Below are 19,578 nucleotides of genomic sequence, written 5' to 3'. Positions count from 1 at the left end.
TTAAGTCCACCCATCAAGCCCATTAGTGTCAATCTCAGACCAAGATGGTCTGATTTTGAATCTGAATGGCTTTGTGTTACTGCTATTGTCCTGGCTCTGTTCTAATTAAGGGCCATTTAGGAGTTTAGCATTTAAGGGTTTGTGTACTATCCTGTTCCCTGTGGGCCTATTGGATTGGTATTGTTTAAGCCGTGTGGAAATTTTGTGTTTAATTTTAAAATCCACTGCTTCTCTGCATATCTCCTTTCCCCCTCTGTCCAGGTTTGATTAGATTCTAATCCACAAACCTCCAAGGCACTAATCCCATGGGTCATGAAATGTTGAACAATTAATAAAGTTGTTTCTTTTGCATTATTTATATTATATCTATGTTGGTTTAGTCTATCTGCTATTGTGTTTCTAGTTTCACCCACATATTGTAGGTTGCATTTGTTGCATGTAATTAGATAGACACAGTTACTAGTATTAGCCTGTATGATTTGATTTATTCCCACCATTCTCATTGTGGTTCTATTTTTCACTTGTTGTTTAGGTCTGAAGTAATCCGGTTTCTTGCGTATCGGTCTGTCTGTCTCCTTTAGTTTGCTATGTACAAGGTAATCTTTCAAGTTTTTGTTCTTCCTATATGCTGGTATAATTTTGTATCCGTTAAGTAGGTCATCCGTCCTATTTGCAAAATTCCTCTTTATTTTCATGTTTGTTAATCTGCTTAGGGTCGAATAGGTAGTAACCAAAGCTAGTTTGGGGCTCTGGTCCCTTTCTTTGTGGGCATAATTACACCATTGCTTCAGTTTCAGTTCATTTGACAACCTTCTTTCAACTTTGGGCACTTTTACATGTAGGCTGACCCAAAGTTGAAACAGTTGCCAGGGGGATATCTTTGGGCCTGGGGTCCTCATCATTGGATATGTTGTTCCCACAACCATCCTAGGCCCTAAAATGACCCCATGATGAAGCATTGACCTTTACTGAATTGCTTCAGTTTCAGGTAATTTGACCACCTAACTTCAGATTTGGGCACCCTAACATGTGGTCTTTAAGTGGTGGGCCTGTGGTCATCTTAGTGGCTAGGAGGTCCAGTGAAAGGCCTACATACTCTCCCAAGATGGAGGAACAACATTTTACAATCTGGGAACCCTTTTTTGTCTTATAAAATGTACAGATGCTTCCAGGGAATACTCAATTTGGTGTCAATTAGTAAAAAGGCTTAATAGAGAAACAAGAGGAACTAACCAGGTGCTCAATGGAGGTAGCAGGATGTGATAATGATAAAAAGGTGCTCACACGGATAAAAAAACGGGATCAATACATGATAAAAAGAGAAGGATCCGGGCACACAAGGTTAAAAAATGAGGAACGCCTTTATTAATTTAAAAGGCAACTGCCAACATGTTTCGACCTAACAGGTCTTCATCAGGGCAAGAATGAAGGACAACATCAAACATACTCATTATATAGCAACAGGACACACAGCTTTGCAATGACATAATTGGCAGTGTCAGAGGCACGTGGGTGCCCATTGGTTAATACAGCCGTAATAACATGGACATGCCATTAGGCACTCAATCAACAACTGACGCCCCACATGTGTGTGACAGCCAGAGGAATATATAAGCAAAAAGCTAAGCACCAAATATTCAACAAAAGGAAAATAACTTTTTATTAGATCATTAAAAAACAATAATAACAGTAAACAAGTAGAAAACGAAAAAACTAAAGAAAACACATAAAATCAATATCTTCATTAAGACCAGGAGGGGTGAGAGCGTCTAAGGAATGAATCCAAAAGGTTTCCCATTTATTCAATGTTCTGTCGGAACAACTCTATGACAAAAATACATACAGACAGATGCAATGACCAACGCTGGCTCAGTAGCTCACGAACGACACATTCCGAAATCACACAAAACATCTCATTCTTAACCTGATTATATAAAGAACAAACTACGACTTGCTTTGTAGCCCAAAAAGCCAACCTCCGCGTTGCGGTTAGGGGCCGTCTACAAAGTGCAACACTGAACGTGAAAATATTCAATAACTTCCATTTTTACATCACACATCAATGATGTACTTATGATTGTACTGCAGCATTTTCTTGCAAAAGAAACTAGCCTACTCATTTGCCTACTTTTGTGCCCAACCCAACTTCCCATCTGTAAACAATTCCCCCCTATCAGTAATGTGATCTATTACATCACATTACCCACACTGAACATCATTTGCTGTTCATATATTCAGAACGGGTAAGGACTAGTAATAAATAATAATACATGATTTTTTTAGGGTGGAAAATCTTTAATCTTCTTTAATTATGTCACCATGTCTCTGAACTCTGAAGGAGATTTTCCTCATGTATGAAGAACAGAAAGAAAAAGAAAAACATTAAAATGGCTTGATTCCACTGCCTAGCAAAGGCTCAAAACAGTCAATCTATTTTGGGCTGCCAATGTCCACAGTGATAAATGTGTAAAGTGTATCCTTCTCAATCTTGTTGAGGGTGTATCTGAGGGAGTTGATCCCATCTTCTTCCATGGTTGATGAGGTTCTCTCGAGTATCTCAACTCTGTGCAGATTAAGTTCATTATGCACGTCTCTTTCATGTTTGATCATTTTGAACCTCCCAGTCGCCATGTCAGGCCGAGCGATACTCGATTTGCCATATTTTATGGCAATTCTTTGGTAGATGTCATCATCCTCACCACCCCAGCCCCAGTAGCTGTTTGAGAAGCCATTAATGGCCAAGAACTGTTCTTTGGACAATGACACAACCCCACCAAATATGGCTGAGTACGGCAATATGAAATCAAATTTGTCAACAGCCACAGACAGGTGTCTGGGCTTACTAAAGCAACCATAGAAGTTACGGTCATTCATAGGGATTAGATCCACATCAGAGAATACAAAGCAGGTATAATTGTACTCCTTCAATGCCTCAGCAAACCCTGCATTCATCAATCTGGCCTTATTGAACACCCCCTCACCGTCCTGGTTAATGATGTACACTCCATAGTCCAACTGTTGTCGCTGCAGCACGGGATGGAGGTAGTAAAGCCATTGTATCAGGTGTTGATGACGATTGCGGAATGGAATGATGATTGCCACCTAAAAGAAGATAACAATGGCCGCGGTTACATGCAGGCTGATCATTCCGAATAAATACTTCCGAATAAAATACATCCGAAGTAATGTTTTTTGCTGCGTGTTTACATGGGAAATGGTCATTCCGAATGAGTGTTTACAAGGAGATGTGAAATATTCTGTGATGGATCAGTGTTTGAATTGTGACAGAACTGCAGGAATGTTTACTGTTATTACTGCTATTGAAACATTTATTCTATTCATAACTTCATTCTTGTTAATACTTCTTAATAATACTAATACTATAAAAAATAGTATTAGTATCCCCTAACTGATGATTAATACAGTAAATGTAATTTGCTGTTAACCAGATGAACTCGACTAGAGTCACTATTCTGAGGTGAACATTAAGTGACAATAGCATTTTTACAAGCTCACAAATTCATACAGTAGATTGGCTCTTTCTGGCGAGAAAGAGATATTTTGTGTTGAAGGAAAGAACAAAAAAAGAGACAAAAGTATATCGACATATTTACTACTTTCGAATGGCAGCCGTCCGTAGGTGCATAGGTAGGTAATTTCATCTTTACGTGTGATTAAAACAGTATATGTAATTTGCTGTTAACCAGATGAACTACAGTCACTATTCTGAGGTGAACATTCAATAAAAATAGCAGATTTACAAGCTCATAGATTGGCTATTTCTGGCAAAGAGATTTTGCATTGAAGGAAAGAGCAAAAAATCTAAGAGAAAAAAGTATATGGACAGATTTACTTTACATACAACTTTACTCTGTGAAGACTTCAGGAGCATATAGACTTAGGCCCTCATTTATCAATCGAGTGTAAAATCTGGCCCAAATTCGAGTGTAGGATTCGTAGTACACCCACGTCGGGTCGGCATTTACAAAGTGATCGCAGACAGCTGTTTCTTCCTTAATTTCGTTCGGACGTTTATAAATGTGACGGCTGAAATCTATCTGGCACGCCCTATGAAATCAAGCCTCGCCTCGCTTGCCTTGCTGCCCCCCCCACACACACACACACACACACACACACACACACATACGGGCCGTGGCCCAGTCAGTTTAGAGCTGGCCCAACTGAGCCTTGTGCATGCAACTTTCTGGTTAGTAAACCACAGCATGCAAGCCGCCTTTGTTTTAAAATGGTTCCCCAAACCGTTCACAGTTCACACTTCTCTATCGGCCGTGGATGCGCCCCCCCCCCCCCCCCCATGCTAATTTGCCCAGTCAATCATTTGATCCGCGCTACGCACCTGCCGTGTGTTGTTAGTTGTAGCCTATATTAAATTATTAAAGTATTTATTCATTTAATATAGCCTACAACAATATATTACTGAACGAAAATCTGAACCTGCATGTGAACAATGAATTAAATAACAAATAGGCGCACACACACGCTGCTGTTTTCCTCCTCTCCTGTCCTGTCTGTCTCTATCACTGTGGTCCGTTCATGACACCGCGACCATGCACGTTCATGACAATCTATTTAGATTACCTCGCTAGTCGCAGTAGTCAACTGACAATTATATAAATGTGCAGCCTAAAACAGCCTCATGTGGCACACTGGCACTGGTGGGCTGGCAGCCTGGCTGGGTGGTTTAGCCTATACCTAACTCCGATGCGGTCAGCGGTCCCCAATTTTGCGCTGGCACGCCGGCACGGCACATTTTGGCATTCGAGCGACGCGTCGGGTTTATTAAACGAGGAGGAGATTGCACATAGGCTACTGTAACTCCAGAAAGACATCGGCCTGCTGTAGATTCGGCTACAGTAGGCTACCCATGTTGGGACTCTCCGCAGCTGCAGCGCTGCACTATAGCCTACTCTCCAACGTCCCGTCATGGAAATATCCTCAGCCCAAATCCTCGCATGTATGCGCTCATCATGCAAAACACTGTTTAAATGGCTTACGCATGTAACTTGCAACATTGTTTTTAAATGCGCGATTTTAATTGCTTGCTTGTAAAGTTGGAAATCTCCTACTAATTTCATATGACACAAAGACACATCGTTGATGTATTCCTTAACGTTTTTTTCTTTTTTACATTTAGCCCATATACATACAGTTTTATATAAACATTTTAGGAGTGAATACATATGTTTCGATGCCTGTGACAGCCTCTCAGCTGGTCAAACAATGCTGCTCCGCTGTTCTACGACAGAAAAACAGGTGAGGACAAAGCGTACGACAGCTCCCGACCAGACGTGGTTTTTGTCTTGGCTCAAGTTCAAAATCAAACGTTGGCGCAAATGGTAAATGCCGAAAATTGCGGTAATTTCGGCGTACACCCATATTTTGGCGTACGCACGGTTGATAAATGAGGGCCTATGTCTTACTGTTATTTTCATTACCTGTTTTAGTTAAAACAGCATATTTTCTTCATGAATTTACTCACCTTATGATGTGAAATACAGTCTGGTGGCTTATATCGTCCTCCCTCAAGTAGAGTAGAGCCTAATTCTGTCCTCACAGCCTCCATGGTCCTGTTCCAATTGAACTTCACATGAAATGGACCCACCAAGTGAGGAGAGGTGTCAGGACAGGAGCAGAGCCTACATTTTGCTACCGTCTGATTAATTAGTCTGGAATCAGTGGAATACATCCATAACATAATCAATATCAATAACTGAAACAGTATCATGATTTGTATTAATAGTTTTCCCTGCATCTTTCCTATTCCTCTTTCCTGAGTTTAGCGGTTGCGGCGTTGTACAGCTGAGAATAAGAAATACTGAACAGACTACAGAGGTAATTCATGGTGAAGTATCACTGACACCACCCCCAGGCTGATGTTCGATGTCTGACGTGTTGAACAACCAGTTCAGTTACAATTTACAATTTAGGCATTTAGCAGACGCTCTTAATCCAGAGCGATTTACATTAAGCAATAACAAAAGCATGGCATACATCACATATATAAAAAGTAGTTATCATGAATCATGCCTAGACTAAGAACGTAACAGTGGAGTATCTATGTAAACTATACATACTATACTATATAATATATTATACATGTGTACTATAAAGTGCTATGACTACATAAAGTGCAATTCTAGAGCTGTCTACGTAACAAGCTATAAGTCTGTTAAATACTATCTAAGTCTACATAATGTGCTATCTAAGGGGCTAGGCTAGGGCAAGTGCTACGGGCCATGGTGGAGTCTGAAGAGGTGGGTTTTCAGACTACGGCGGAAGATTGGGAGTGAGGCTGCAGTTCTGACTGTGATGGGAAGTGCATTCCATAGTTTTGGAGCCAGAAGGGAGAAGAGTTTGGGACATGTGGAGCGTTGTCCCGGCGTTTTTAGTGAAGGTACCTCCAGCAGTTGAACACAACATAGCCTACTGACACGACAGGTCACATTCTCACCTGTCGTGTATTGTCACCTAAATTAGACATAGCTTGAGGAGTTAGTTCAGTCAGACATACTTGATGTGGTTCATGCCATGATCAAAGGCGCATACTCAAGGGGTTAACATGCTGCATTACTATGTGGGTGTACAAGTGTGTGCAAGTCCCTCACGTCATTCGTCGATGCGGCAGTCAGCTGACCAATTGGGCGGGCTACTTATAGGCAATTCACACTGAGAGGGACTGAATCCTGTAAATGAGTCCGTTTGATGAGGGCTAGGTGAACAGAAATGACACTCCAGAGATTTAGAAAATGTAGTTTTATTCTTCTTTTGCAAGCTGTTCAAAAATAATGTTCAAAAATCATTCTTCCGAAAAGAGTTTCACAATTAAGGTAGTTCACGAAAAAGGAAACAAAAAACTTACAGACCTCTAATCAAGCCTAAGTTTAAAGCTGAACCTTCCACTGAGGGTGTGTTTAAAACAACACGACAGTCTAGCTAGTCTGTGCTACTGACTGTTCACTATAAGGGCAGCGATATCCAGCATTGTGCCCTTCTATTCCCTCTACTACCTGAAACTGGAATCCCTTCCCCACCCACAATCTGGGCATTTCAATTGTTGGGTCAAACCAACAGTCTTGAGCTCTGGTTTAAGACTATAGTTTCACCAACCTCTCTAGCCAAAATAAACACAGAAAACATTTCCCAAACCTTACAGACATCACAATCCACAAGGTAACTATAATCATGTTTTTAGCAAACAACTCTTCATTCATAATTCATAATATAAAGTTACACACACACCCCCATAAGTGGTAAATCCCAATTAGGTTCCTCCACCAGCCTATAAAAGGATCCCCGGGATCAGCTGTGACTGTTTGGATGATCAACCCAAAAACAGGGAGTAAGTTTGGTTGAGCAATGAGCTTTTTCTTTAAATCAATAAATATATATTTCAACTGAGTCCATCATTTGTAATACATAAGGTGATTGTACTGAAACATAAAATACTGGGGGTACAAAGACATAAGTGGGAAAGTCAGTCTGTCTTTACCACAAATCCGTTTCATTGGAACCGTTTCCGAATACGGTTGCCTGGTCCCCGATGGCCATGATTCACATTGCCCGAGATTTAACAGCGCACCCGGGTACACTTGCATAACACACTTTGATCCTCCAGATGGTGGTGTGCTTGATGACTGGTGCGCACGGACACTGACCATCAACTCTGCGACATTGTCTCCAATAAATCCAGACACTGCATTGCATTGCCTCTTTTGGCTCTTTGCCGTTATACTACGTCACTGTCAGCCTGCCTGCTATTCACTGTGTCAGTCAGTTCTGTGCTCCAGTGTCGTGTTTGATATTAGTTTAATGGATTCTACTTTAGCATTATTATTATTTTTTTACTTTGGAAACTATGCCAAGCAAAGCCCAAGAGCCACGTGTAGTCCAAGATCAGCGCGTACTGCGGTGCTGCGTGTATAGCAGATTCAACATAGCAGATCTGCAAGCTCTGCGACGCGCTGCGTAGGGTGACCAGATCCAAAGTGTTCATTTGAGGGACAGAAGTATCACTTGTGTGGGACATGGGGGACGGGACGGGGTTAGCGACTTATTACTTAAAACCTTTGATTCTAACATGTAAACAACATTAAATAAGAAGGTTGCCTCTGGTTATATCACATTTTTCCGATTTTGATTCTGGAAAGTTATGCAAAATCTGGCATGTTTTTCTATATAATTCCTAATTTGCATATTTAAATGTACAATTTCATAATTTCTTAAAATGTGTCATCCAATTCACCTAGGTGAAAATAATAAATATCAAAAAACTCATGTAGAAGGGTCATCATACGGTACTTTACTTGAAACCGTTTAATCTATATTAACCCATTTAGGCCTGACGTCGAAATTTAAAAAATGTCTTCTATGGCTTTGCCTACTCATTTGGTAATCTCGTCTCGAAAACTCCTGGGAACCCAGATTAGGTAATCATAGCCCACATTTGGAGCTCTGGCTCATGGACTTCTGACTTATGTTGGTATTTTAACACCTGAATGCAGCCTGACCACTGACCTGACCAGTAATGTAAACCAACCAGAATCTCAACTGAGAATACAAGTTCTGTTTCAAGCTATGTCTATAAAGAGACACAATTTGGCCATGCAGTTCAAACCTGTCACCCTGCACTGAGCCACTATAGACCTCATAGACAGACCTGTCACCCTGCACTGAGCCACTATAGACCTCATAGACAGACCTGTCACCCTGCACTGAGCCACTATAGACCTCACAGACAGACCTGTCACCCTGCACTGAGCCACTATAGACCTCATAGACAGACCTGTCACCCTGCACTGAGCCACTATAGACCTCATAGCAGCTACAGAACAACAGGAAAGCCCTCGATGCCCTTTTAGTGACCAGAATCAGATCCAAACTGATCTGTCTCACATTTTGTTTTAAATGCAAGGTTCATGGGTGGTATGGCCGACTTGGTACCATAGCCTAGGGGATATTTCTCATGTTATTTTAACAGACATAATAATAACACATCTTGCAGGAAAGAGGCAAGAGAGTCAACTATTAGGGGACTAACTGTTAAGGCATTTCAGCAGTGAGGCCTGCCAGTCACAATGTGGGACATGGTCTCAATTTGTGGGACGCCTGAAAAGTCCTGGCAATGAGGGACTGTCCCACGCAAAGGGGGACATCTGGTCACCCTAGCGCTGCGACGCGTTGTGAGCTTGTAGATCGGCGACGGGCGGCGTTGAGAAATGAGCTGGTGTTACGCTTCGTGCAGCATCTGTGTTTTTTTTTGTTGACGCTTGGCTCGTCGTCTAGAGATCATGTCACGTTCTAAAAAAAAACAGTCCACTTCCTTCTTTAGGTACGCATGCATTCACATTGGAACGATCCGTATCTGAATACACTTCAACGGTCCAGAGACCCGCCCCCCATGTGGTCTCGGGGCCGGTGGGTAGATCCGCTCCCGGGAACGGTACGCATCATTCACATTACCACAACATCTGACAAGTGGTCCCGAATCCGAACCCGGGACCATAGTGTGAATTGCCCCTTAACCTCACCAGTCTGCATGCTCTTCCTGCCTTCCTCTGCATATGGTCCCTGGTTGTATGTGATGTTTTTTCCCACCACCACCCCAGCACCACCGGTGGGCTCTGCTATTTATGTTCCCCATGGGGGGTTATTGTATATCTATCTCCCTGCTCTTAATGTTTATGTTGTTGCTTAATCTTGCCGAGCAGGGAGAAATCGCCAAGTCAAATATCATATGCACACTCATTACTCATTCTGTAATAAATATTGGTAAATCTATTCGTGAGTTGTCTGACTGAACTAACTAAACTAGAGTGGAGTTCTCTAAACTAAAGCAAACTGTAGTGTAGAGTAGTGAAAACCTTGTCAAAGCATCAGATGAAGAACGCAGGCAGAGAAAGATTTCCTCAGAGTGTGATGGACCATTTATTCAATCAAAGACAGAGTCCAGAATGACAAAATAGCATAGCTTCCCCGTAGGCCCTGGTCAGCCCGCGGGAGCCCAAGCAAAGCCGACCACCTCGATGGCCAGCCCGCTAAGACTAGTTTAACATTGTGTGGCATGGCGGTATGAATTGATATATAGCCAACTACGCCACCTGGGGAGTTGCACCCCAGGAAATAGTTAAAAATCTGATTTAAACCCGAGTTACTTATGACTCACAGATTCGTTGTACATTTAGTTAATAAAAGCAGAAACGGGTTTACAAAAGTACAACGCTTTATTCAGTTGGTTATAGGTAAAAGATCAGGATGTTTCTTGGACATAAACAGGTTAAAAACTGTATTAAAGTACTTCAGAATTACAGATTGTGACACTCAGGGACTGGTGCTGAGGGTTACCAGGGGGGACAGGGGACCAGCTAACCCGCCCAGGGTAGTGGCACCCCAAACCACAGAACACAACAAAAACAAACTCAAGGCACACTAAAAAGGAAAAGGGGATACCACTACCAATGGGACGGGCGTTGCCTGGTCCAGACCCGGAGGCCTCAGCACCGGAACTAGCAAAGAGAGAATTAAACCACATGAGAATACAGGGTTACACTGTTACACACAGGTCTCCATAAACAGTGTCCGATAGGACATTCCCAGTTCACATGTAATAAATAATTATAATGTTTCTTCCTTTGATTCGTGGATCAGTGGTTGGTCAGTGTTGAACTATTATTCAGGCAAGGCAAAACAGCAGCATGGCTTCCTTTCACCAAGCCCTGGAAACGCAGTGTTACCAGGCCATTTCAATAAGGCGTAAGTTAAGTTAATCAATTATATTACACAACAAGGAACATCTACACAAATAAAACAACCACTCATTTAGGGGCAGGATGCACAGGCAGCCTCCAGGCACACAAGGGGTAGACAACCCGAGAAGGGGGGGGTGCCGTCCGTGCAGAGACGGACGGTAGCACACAGACTAAAAAGCAAGAGACAACCGGTCAATTTCATGACCATAACTCTAGTCAATAACAATACACTGACTGCAGGCACGAGAGAGGCTTACCTGGTTTGAGCATAATGAAAACAAACAATACTGAAGCCCAGCCAGCTTTGTTTGAGGGATGGATAATTGCCATGAAGGGTCCTTCAAAGCTTTCTGGTTAGGGTGACCAGATGTCCCCCTTTGCGTGGGACAGTCCCTCATTGCCAGGACTTTTCAGGCGTCCCACAAATTGAGACCATGTCCCACATTGTGACTAGCAGTGTTCAAATGACCGCTATAGTCCCCTAATAGTTGGCTTTCTGTTGTAAAGCTCTCATTGCCTCTTTCCTGCAAAATGTAGCCTACTATTAATAAGTCTGTTAAAATAACATGAGAAATATCCCCTAGGCTACGGTACCAAGTCAGCCATGACCAAAATTTGCATTTAAAACCAAATGTGAGATCAGAGGAGTTTAATAATAAAATGATAGGCATTAGTAGGCCTATGGTCGAATATGACATCAACGCATTTGAGTAATAAGTTGCTAACCCCGCCCCGTCCCCCCGGTTCCACACAAATACTTCTGTCCCTCAAATTAACAGTTTGGATTTGATTCTGGTCATCCTAAAAGGGCATCAGCAGCTACAGAACAACAACAGGTAGGCTAAGTGCTTGTCTATGAAGTCTATGTAATAGTGGCTCTGCAGTGCAGGGTGACAGGTTTGAACTGCCAAATTGTGTCTCTTTATAGACGGAGCTTGAAACAGAACCTGTATTCTCAGTTGAGATTCTGGTTGGTTTACATTACTGGTCAGTAGTCAGGCTGCATTCAGGTGTTAATGGCAATACCAAAAAATGTGTGCTCCAAATTTGGGCTCCTAATCTGAGCATTATATGAAAATATGCCAGAATTTGCATAACTTTCCAGATATAAGAGGCAACCTTCTTATTTAATTTTGTTTACATGTTAGAATCAAAGGTTTTAAGTAATAAGTTGCTACCCCGCCCCGTCCCATCCCGTCCCACACAAGTGATACTTCTGTCCCTCAAATGAACACTTTGGATCTAGTCACCCTATTTCTGGTGTGAAGGTCACCTAAGCCACAGTGCATGTTCATGTACATTTTAAAGGTAAAAGTCCAGAATACAACGAATAGCCTATATTTTGTGTGAATCGACCAGTTTTATTTTTCTTAAAGTGCTTGTCTTTGTAAGTGACGGGTACCGTCATAAAGTCGGCTCTTCGGTGCTACTGAAAATTTCTGACGAGCCGAAATCATTTCGGCACTACAGCGGTAAAATAGGAGTATGGGCCGATTCATACTCCTATTTTACCGCTGTTTCGGCGCTGTAGTGCCGAAATGATTTCGGCTCGTCAGAAATTTTCAATAGCACCGAAGAGCCGACTTTAGGACGGTACCCGCCCCCCCCGAACCTCAAATGACGTCACATTGTAGGCTCTACAGAGCCGAACCGACTTTTATTCGGCTCTAAAATAGGAGTATGAATCGACCCTAAGAATCGGCCCTAATGCTCAACTCCCGAGTCCCGATCCCGACGACCTTTTCTGCGTGTCACCCCCCCATTGCGTCTCTATCTCTCCATTTCCTGTCAGTCTACAGTTCACTATCAATACTGTCAGAAAAAGTCCCAAAATATCGTAATTGAAACCAGGGGCCTATTTCACGAAACTTGGATTAGCGATTAAACCGGGATTTAACAGATATCCTGGCTGCAATGCCACATTAGTTACCACGGAAACCAATGCTGTAGATTTAGCCTGCTCCGGACCAGGCCAACAGACCAACCCAGAGTAATCTAGTAAGAGAGTAATGTTGACTCGCATTGTAACAATGTACAACATTGCACAATCTTGTAAACAAGTGTAATGCTTTATTGGGTCGTCCACTCACAGTTAACAGTCTTTGTATTGAGTTGTGCTTGAAATGTACTGTAATTCTGCAAACTGTTAATAAATATTTCAATCAATCAATCAATCATTCTATATCTCAAATGGGATAGTTCCTGCCACAGGAGCAATGTTTGGAACTATAGCTCATAGGCACCCGTTTTGCGGCAAGATCAAAGCGTGTCGCCACTCTCTTGCTATATTACTCTGGTTTAATCTAATCCTGATGTATTTAGTGTTCATGAAGCAGTCAATCTGATAACAAACCAATGATTTTTCCCCCCACACTTTGATTACCGGTATGTGTTTATGGTTATTTTTATTAGTCTGCATTAAAGCATCATATAGGTACACATAGCCATTAAAAGGACTAATTCGATTTATTTTAAAGGACTAACTAAATCCCTATATAAATCAAAGAACGAAAATATAGGCTGCACAACGCCCACAACCTCATCATGACAGCTTGTGAGCTTGTAGATCAGTCACAGGTGTGTGTGTGTGTGTGTGTGTGTGTGTGTGTGTGTGTGTGTGTGTGTGTGTGTGTGTGTGTGTGTGTGTGTGTGTGTGTGTGTTTCAACACGGACAGGATAGAGAGAAGGACGAGGACCGTGTCCGTCCTCTCGTCCGGGTTGAAAACCAAACCAAACCAAAACAGTAAAAACAGAGCAGGGAGTGAACGAACAATCGAACATGATACAGAGAGAACTTCTGTGTACTGTACTATACAGTGTTATATCAGATTTCAGCACAAACCTTTGTGAGTAACTAGTGTCTGAGGTTGTCTTAATTTTCTCCACAGTCCGTGTAAAGAGTGACATTAATAGGCTGGCACGTTGTGGAAACGGGAAGTCCAAAGAATGTTTATTTTGTGGGCTAATGCTAAAGAACAACCTAGAATAGAGCCCGTTCCCGACAGTACTAGTGAACAACAGACGTTTTCTTAACCCAGACGTGTTGGGGGCAGTGCCGTTTTCAACCTGAAGACACAAAGAGGACAACCCACATAGAGCTTTGAGCAACCAGGGCTTCAAGTTCCTCTGGCAACGTGGGGTGAGATTGAAGACAGTGAGTGGAACTACTCACAATATTCTAACTTAAGTAAAGTATCAATTCAATACTGCCATGTAGAAATACTCTATGAAGTGGTTAATAATGTGTTATAATAATAATAAGAAGAAGAAGAATAAAAACCTACAAAGTAGATGCAAAATAAACCTTTATTTATTATTTATATTAAATCCCACAATCTTTTAACCCAAGATTCATATGTTGGAGAGTTAGGCATAGGCCACTAGCTTTACAATTTACAATTTACAATTTAGGCATTTAGCAGATGCTCTTAATCCAGAGCGACTTACATTAGGCAAGAACAAAAGTATGGGAATACATCACATATATAAAATGCATTTATCAAGAAACATGCGTAAGCTAAGAACGTAACTAGAACATATCTATATAATGACACTATACACATTAAATATACATATATACTATACTATGCTATACATATGTACTATGATGTGCTATGACTACATACAATGCAATTATTGTGCTGTCTACATGACATGCTATAAGTCTGTTTCAAATGCTATCTAAGTCTAAAAAGTGCTATCTAAGGGGGTAGGATAAGTGCAGTTCTGATTGCAACGGGGAGTGCATTCCACAGTTTTGGGGCCAGAAGGGAGAAGAGTTTGGGACGTGTGGAGCGTTGTCCCGGCGTTTTTAGTGAGGGTACTTCCAGCTTTCCTGCGTTGGCTGATCTGAGTGCGCGGGAGGGTTTGTAGGGTTCAATCATGCTTGCAAGATATGGGGGAGCCATACCTTTGGTTGCTTTGAATGCCAGCATCAGAGTTTTGTATTCTGTGCGGGCAGCGACTGGGAGCCAGTGCAGGGAGCGGAGCAGGGGGGAGACATGTGAGAATTTTGGCTGGTTGAAGACCAGACGAGCTGCGGCGTTTTGGATCAGTTGGAGAGGCTTAAGTGCACATGCCGGTAGGCCAGTAAGGAGCGAATTACAATAGTCAAGTTTTGACAAGACTGTTGTCTGGATTAGGAGCTGGGCTGATTCCTTGCCTTTACCGTCTTCAAATATTTCTGTTATTCTTGTTGACACAACAATGTCATTATTCTCATTTCAGTCCAGTGTGTGGAGTCCAGACTGCAGGTGAAGATGAATTCTCCAGACTCTTCCAGGGACATTTCTATTAAACAGGAGGAACCTGAAGACCACCCACATCTCGGTACATTTCATGTGCTCTCTCTTTCACTATGTTTGGTTCTGTTGAAGGGCTGCCACAATATACATTTTCACTATACGATATCTTTAAAATATCAATATTGTAAGTTTTAACATGGTTTATTCTCATTACCATATCCAAAAGCACATTCTCTTTTTGCACAAATGCAATTAAAAAAAAAACACCATAAGCAGAGCTTAGGTTTCTGAGGCACTCAAAAACATACATTTTCCATTCACTTGTCCAGGCAGGCACTAAAAGTTACTTGTCCGTGTAAAAATGGATGAGGTGGAATATGCTTAGTATTTAAAGGTTTAGTTCAGATTTCAGATGAAGCTGTATGAAATACTTGCCATTTAATATAGTGGTTGCAAAGGTATTAATTGATTGCCTGAGTCCTGTGGTGGGAGTTCTAGTCTGGTTTTGGTGAATATTAAGTAGTTCTGGTTGGGGATGGCCAACTGATAACCGTTAAGAAATTGGTAACCGATAAACGCTAATGGTGAACCGATACATTTTATTTTGAGTCTCCACCTGCAGCCACACGCCCACACGTGAGTTCCACCCAAAACAACCCCAGAACTAAACACAAAATGAAGCACGTAAAGAGAAGTGGTGTTTGGGAATGTTTTTCCAAAAGAATGATAATGAGGTTACTTGTAACTTGTGCAATGTATCGATGAAATATACCTTGAGCACATCCGAGATGCAATATAACCTGGCCAGTAAACATCAGTGCTATAATCGCCTGGCTTGGGCAGCAGGGTACACCAAACTTTGCCTGATATGATATCGGGAAGACGGTGTGGTGTGAGGACAGAGGACATAGCCCAGAAAATATGTCGGATGGTCGAAAAAGATATCCTGCCAATCAGCGTGATCAATGGCAAGGGTTTTCAGGAGTTCACATCCAATCAAAACAGACGGCCACCCGTCCCTTTAAAAAAAGAAGAAAAAAAATACGCAACTGGCTAGGGTTAGGTTAGGGTTTAGTATAGTGTTAGTAATGGTCGGACTAACGGGAAGTCAGACCAATCAAATCAAATCAAATCAAATTTTATTTATAGAGCACATTTACAAAGACCAGAAGGTCAACCAAAGTGCTGTACATGAACATATAACAAGCATACAATCAACACAAACAATATAGTAAAACAACATTGAAGCAACACAAGCATTTAGACAGGGCAACTAGGTCAAGCAACATTGAATGCCAGGGAGAAAAGATGTGTTTTAAGCAAAGACTTAAAAGCCTCTAAGGAGCGGGCAGACTTAATATATAGGGGTAAACAGTTCCAGAGTTTGGGGCCGGCCACTGAAAAAGCACGGTCGCCTCTGGACCTGTAATTAGAATTTGGCACGGTCAGGAGCCGCTGGTCAGCTGACCTCAGGGCCCTGGCTGGGGAGTATGGGTCCATTAGGACCGATAGATACAGGGGGGCCAAACCATTAAGGGCTTTATAAACAAACCAATGCCACGCTACCTTTTAAATCTGCTTGACCATGAAGATGTATTACTTGTCAGGACAAGTGGGACTAGCCTTAATGTCGACAGAGTGGCTGTAGGCCAAAACATCCAGAACAGGGTTTTCTTTGACGGGTAATTAAGTATTTGTTTTGCCTTTATGCTTTTGTCAGAACTTCATTTTCCAGAACCTCCTGTAGTGTAATAACTTACTTACTTAGTAACCGTAATAGTTCAATCTTAGTAGGTAATAGCTAATTTTGTACATTGAACACCGAAGTATTTACATTTTAGGAATCCAATGTTGATTATCATGTTATGTTTCTGCTCCTAGAGATCCTGCACATGGTTGTGTGTAAAGAGGAGGTTTCACCTAAACAGGAGCGAAGCCCCAGTCTGTTCCAGGAGGAACTAGAGCCTCCACACATCAAAGAGGAAGTGGAGGAGCTACCTCAAAGACCAGAGGAGCCTGCTGGATCAATGTTGACTTTACTAGCAGTGAAAAGTGAAGATGGGGATGAAGACATCTCTTCACGCAGCTCTGAAGTTGAAGTTGAATCTGACACTGAAGTCACTGAAGACAGTGATGATTGGGATGAGACCAGTGGAGGTCAGTCAGCTTCAAACACCAGCTCTATAACTAGGAAGAGACAAGGAGACACAGAGGAACCGAGATCTTACAGTCATGAACAGTTTAGAAAGACTTTAACTGAGCCAGGTGAACTAAAAGCGTGCACAGACATCCTGAATATCACAGGAAAAAAACACATCTGTAAACATTGTGACAAGACTTTCAAAGACTCATATGGACTGAAGAGACACCAGCGTACCCACACTGGAGAAAAACCTTTCCATTGTACACTGTGTAACAAATGTTTTACTGCATCAAGTACTCTGAAGACACACCAGCGTATCCACACTGGAGAAAAACCTTATCACTGTAAGCTCTGTGACAAGAGTTTTACTACGTCAGGTGAGCTGAGAAATCACCAGCTTATTCACACTGGAGAAAAACCTTTCCGCTGTAAACATTGTGACAAGAGTTTCAATCGGGCGTATCCACTGAAGACACACCAGCGTATCCACACTGGAGAAAAACCTTTCCACTGCACACATTGTGACGAGAGTTTCCATCAGTCGTATCAACTGAAGACACACCAGCATGTCCACACCAGAGAAAACCCTTACCACTGTCCCTTTTGTGACAAGGGTTTCAATTTCATGAGTAATCTAAAGATACACCAGCGTACCCACACTGGAGAAAAACCTTTCCATTGTACAATGTGTAACCAGTGGTTTACCACATCAAGTTCTCTGATAACACACCAGTTTGTCCACACTGGAGAAAGAATTTACCGCTGTACACATTGTAACGAGAGTTTGAGAGTCTTAGTTAATCTTAAGACACACCAACGTGGCCATGCTGTAGAAAAACCTTTGCACTGTAAACATTGTGACAAGAGTTTCAGTTTGATTGATTGAATACTTTCAATCAACATGTCTGCCACTGCCAGGACTGAAAACCGTCTTGTCACACAATATTATCATGATTAGTTACACCATTTTAGGCCAACCTGATCAAATGCAATTCATCATTTACAATCAATCTATCTTTTTCCTGTTTTCCAGATCATTCTGATGCAATAACCGAACTCATAACTGTCTGGAACACACATTCCATTATTCTCGTCTCCATGCAATAACATTCTTGTAAAGAAAAAAAATCTGAAAAAAAATCGCTTATCTGTCACAGTCTGAACTTATCGTAGAGATATTGATATATTTACATAGTTTGACAATGATATGGTTAATCGTTTGGCATTGTATGGAGCATGGTCATACTCATATTCCCCAAAGACCTCCTCTATGGATAACTGGCACAACAACGGCCTGCGATACAGAGATGTCTGTAAGAGACATGAAGGGCCTTGACATTGACTTTGAATCCTGGGTGGGAAGCTCTTGCATCTGACTGCACAAGGTGGAGAAGAACCATACGCCCAACACCTCATGACAGGGGAAAATAAACTCAGACGTGAGCTTGTAGATCAGCTATTTTCAGCATGCAATCAAGTGTAAAATCAGCCATTACGACACCATCAAGGCTTGCCAAAATACATTTTAGCCGTCGACTAAATCAACTGTAGAATCAAAACACTAGATAGATGGATGTAGGGCTGCAAACTATATCCATGATCTTCTTAGTGATTAATTACTTTTCAGATTAATCTATTCATCAAGAAACTGTTTTTAAATATTGCAAGACTTGCAAGAAGATCTTGCAAGATTTGAAAATTTGCTGATCTATAAGCTCAAAATGAATTGCATCGTGACATTATACGTGAGCTACAGTATATGTCATGCCCGAAATAGTGATCCATTAGGAATCGTTTCATTTATTAAATGAATGATGATCAATAATTTTTTAATTGATTACATGGATTAACCGTTACACTAAGGCCCAGGCCACACGTACATGGATCTTTTGCAAAACACACATTATTTTGTGCGTTTGGGCCTTTCAGCCACATGCAAACGGCGTTTTCGGCCACTCAAACGGAGGTTTTTGGAAACGGATAAATAAGTGAAGATTTTCGAAAATATCCGGATCAGTGGATCTGTGTAGTCATGCGAAACGGAGCTTTTGAGAAACGATGATGTCACCGCTTATTAGCGCATATCATTTTTACTATAATTAGGTGAGAAATGCAGCTTGTGCCTGCATGGAAACTACATGGATATCAATCCGATTGTTCATGTTTATATATCACTGTTAACAACTTTAAAACATATCATATGTTGCATCAACTGCAGCGAGCAAAGGCTCTGCTCTGCTGCATCCAATAATAAATATATCGGCCTACTAGTCCAGTGCGGACTGGTGATTTCATTTGTATTGGTGCCGAGTGCGAAGCTTGAACAATAGGTGAATTGCCGACCGCTACAGATAAACTGTGGATATTAACCTACCATGCCATTGCGCAGTAGCCTACACCAACAAGTCTATGCGTGGTGTGTGCA

General features: G+C 41.7%; 2 protein-coding genes across 8 annotated transcripts in view; one reads left to right on the top strand and one right to left on the bottom strand.

The window, feature by feature from the left end:
* LOC306942420 (uncharacterized protein) overlaps positions 1 to 19,043 on the top strand; it is a 59,036-nt gene extending 39,993 nt beyond the window's left edge. For 3 of the 7 annotated variants that reach the window (XM_079528285.1, XM_079528289.1, XM_079528288.1), the window contains 2 exons: positions 14,994 to 15,095; positions 16,892 to 19,043. In XM_079528285.1, the coding sequence (XP_079384411.1) occupies positions 14,994 to 15,095; positions 16,892 to 18,039 (1,250 nt within the window). In that variant the 3' untranslated portion in view covers positions 18,040 to 19,043. Of the gene's footprint in view, positions 1 to 13,539; positions 13,921 to 14,993; positions 15,096 to 16,601; positions 16,693 to 16,891 lie in introns of those variants that run through there. The other 4 variants (XM_079528292.1, XM_079528284.1, XM_079528291.1 and 1 more) reach the window with 4 other exon arrangements.
* LOC306942101 (beta-1,4-galactosyltransferase 1-like) lies at positions 1,424 to 3,967 on the bottom strand. The gene is made up of 2 exons (XM_079527814.1): positions 3,863 to 3,967; positions 1,424 to 3,102 (listed from the first exon to the last, which is right to left on the bottom strand). The coding sequence occupies exons 1-2, from the start codon at positions 3,890 to 3,892 to the stop codon at positions 2,431 to 2,433; spliced, it is 702 nt and encodes a 233-aa protein (XP_079383940.1). The 5' UTR covers positions 3,893 to 3,967; the 3' UTR covers positions 1,424 to 2,430.
* Positions 19,044 to 19,578: the final 535 nt, after the last annotated feature.

Source organism: Electrona antarctica (assembly GCF_951216825.1).
Source record: "Electrona antarctica genome assembly, chromosome: 18".
In the NCBI taxonomy this organism is placed as follows: domain Eukaryota; kingdom Metazoa; phylum Chordata; class Actinopteri; order Myctophiformes; family Myctophidae; genus Electrona; species Electrona antarctica.
The sequence above is the reverse complement of the archived record's forward strand: the minus strand, read 5'-3'. Positions and strand labels throughout refer to the sequence as shown.

What these genes read in the sequence shown, in the direction of transcription:
- LOC306942101 (XM_079527814.1), bottom strand. Translation starts at nt 3,892, where the DNA reads ATGCTCCTGAAGTCTTCACAGAGTAAAGTT. An exon ending in AGTCTTCACAGAGTAAAGTT is followed by an intron (nt 3,103 to 3,862) that starts GTATGTAAAGTA and finishes ATCTTCTTTTAG; the next exon opens with GTGGCAATCATCATTCCATT.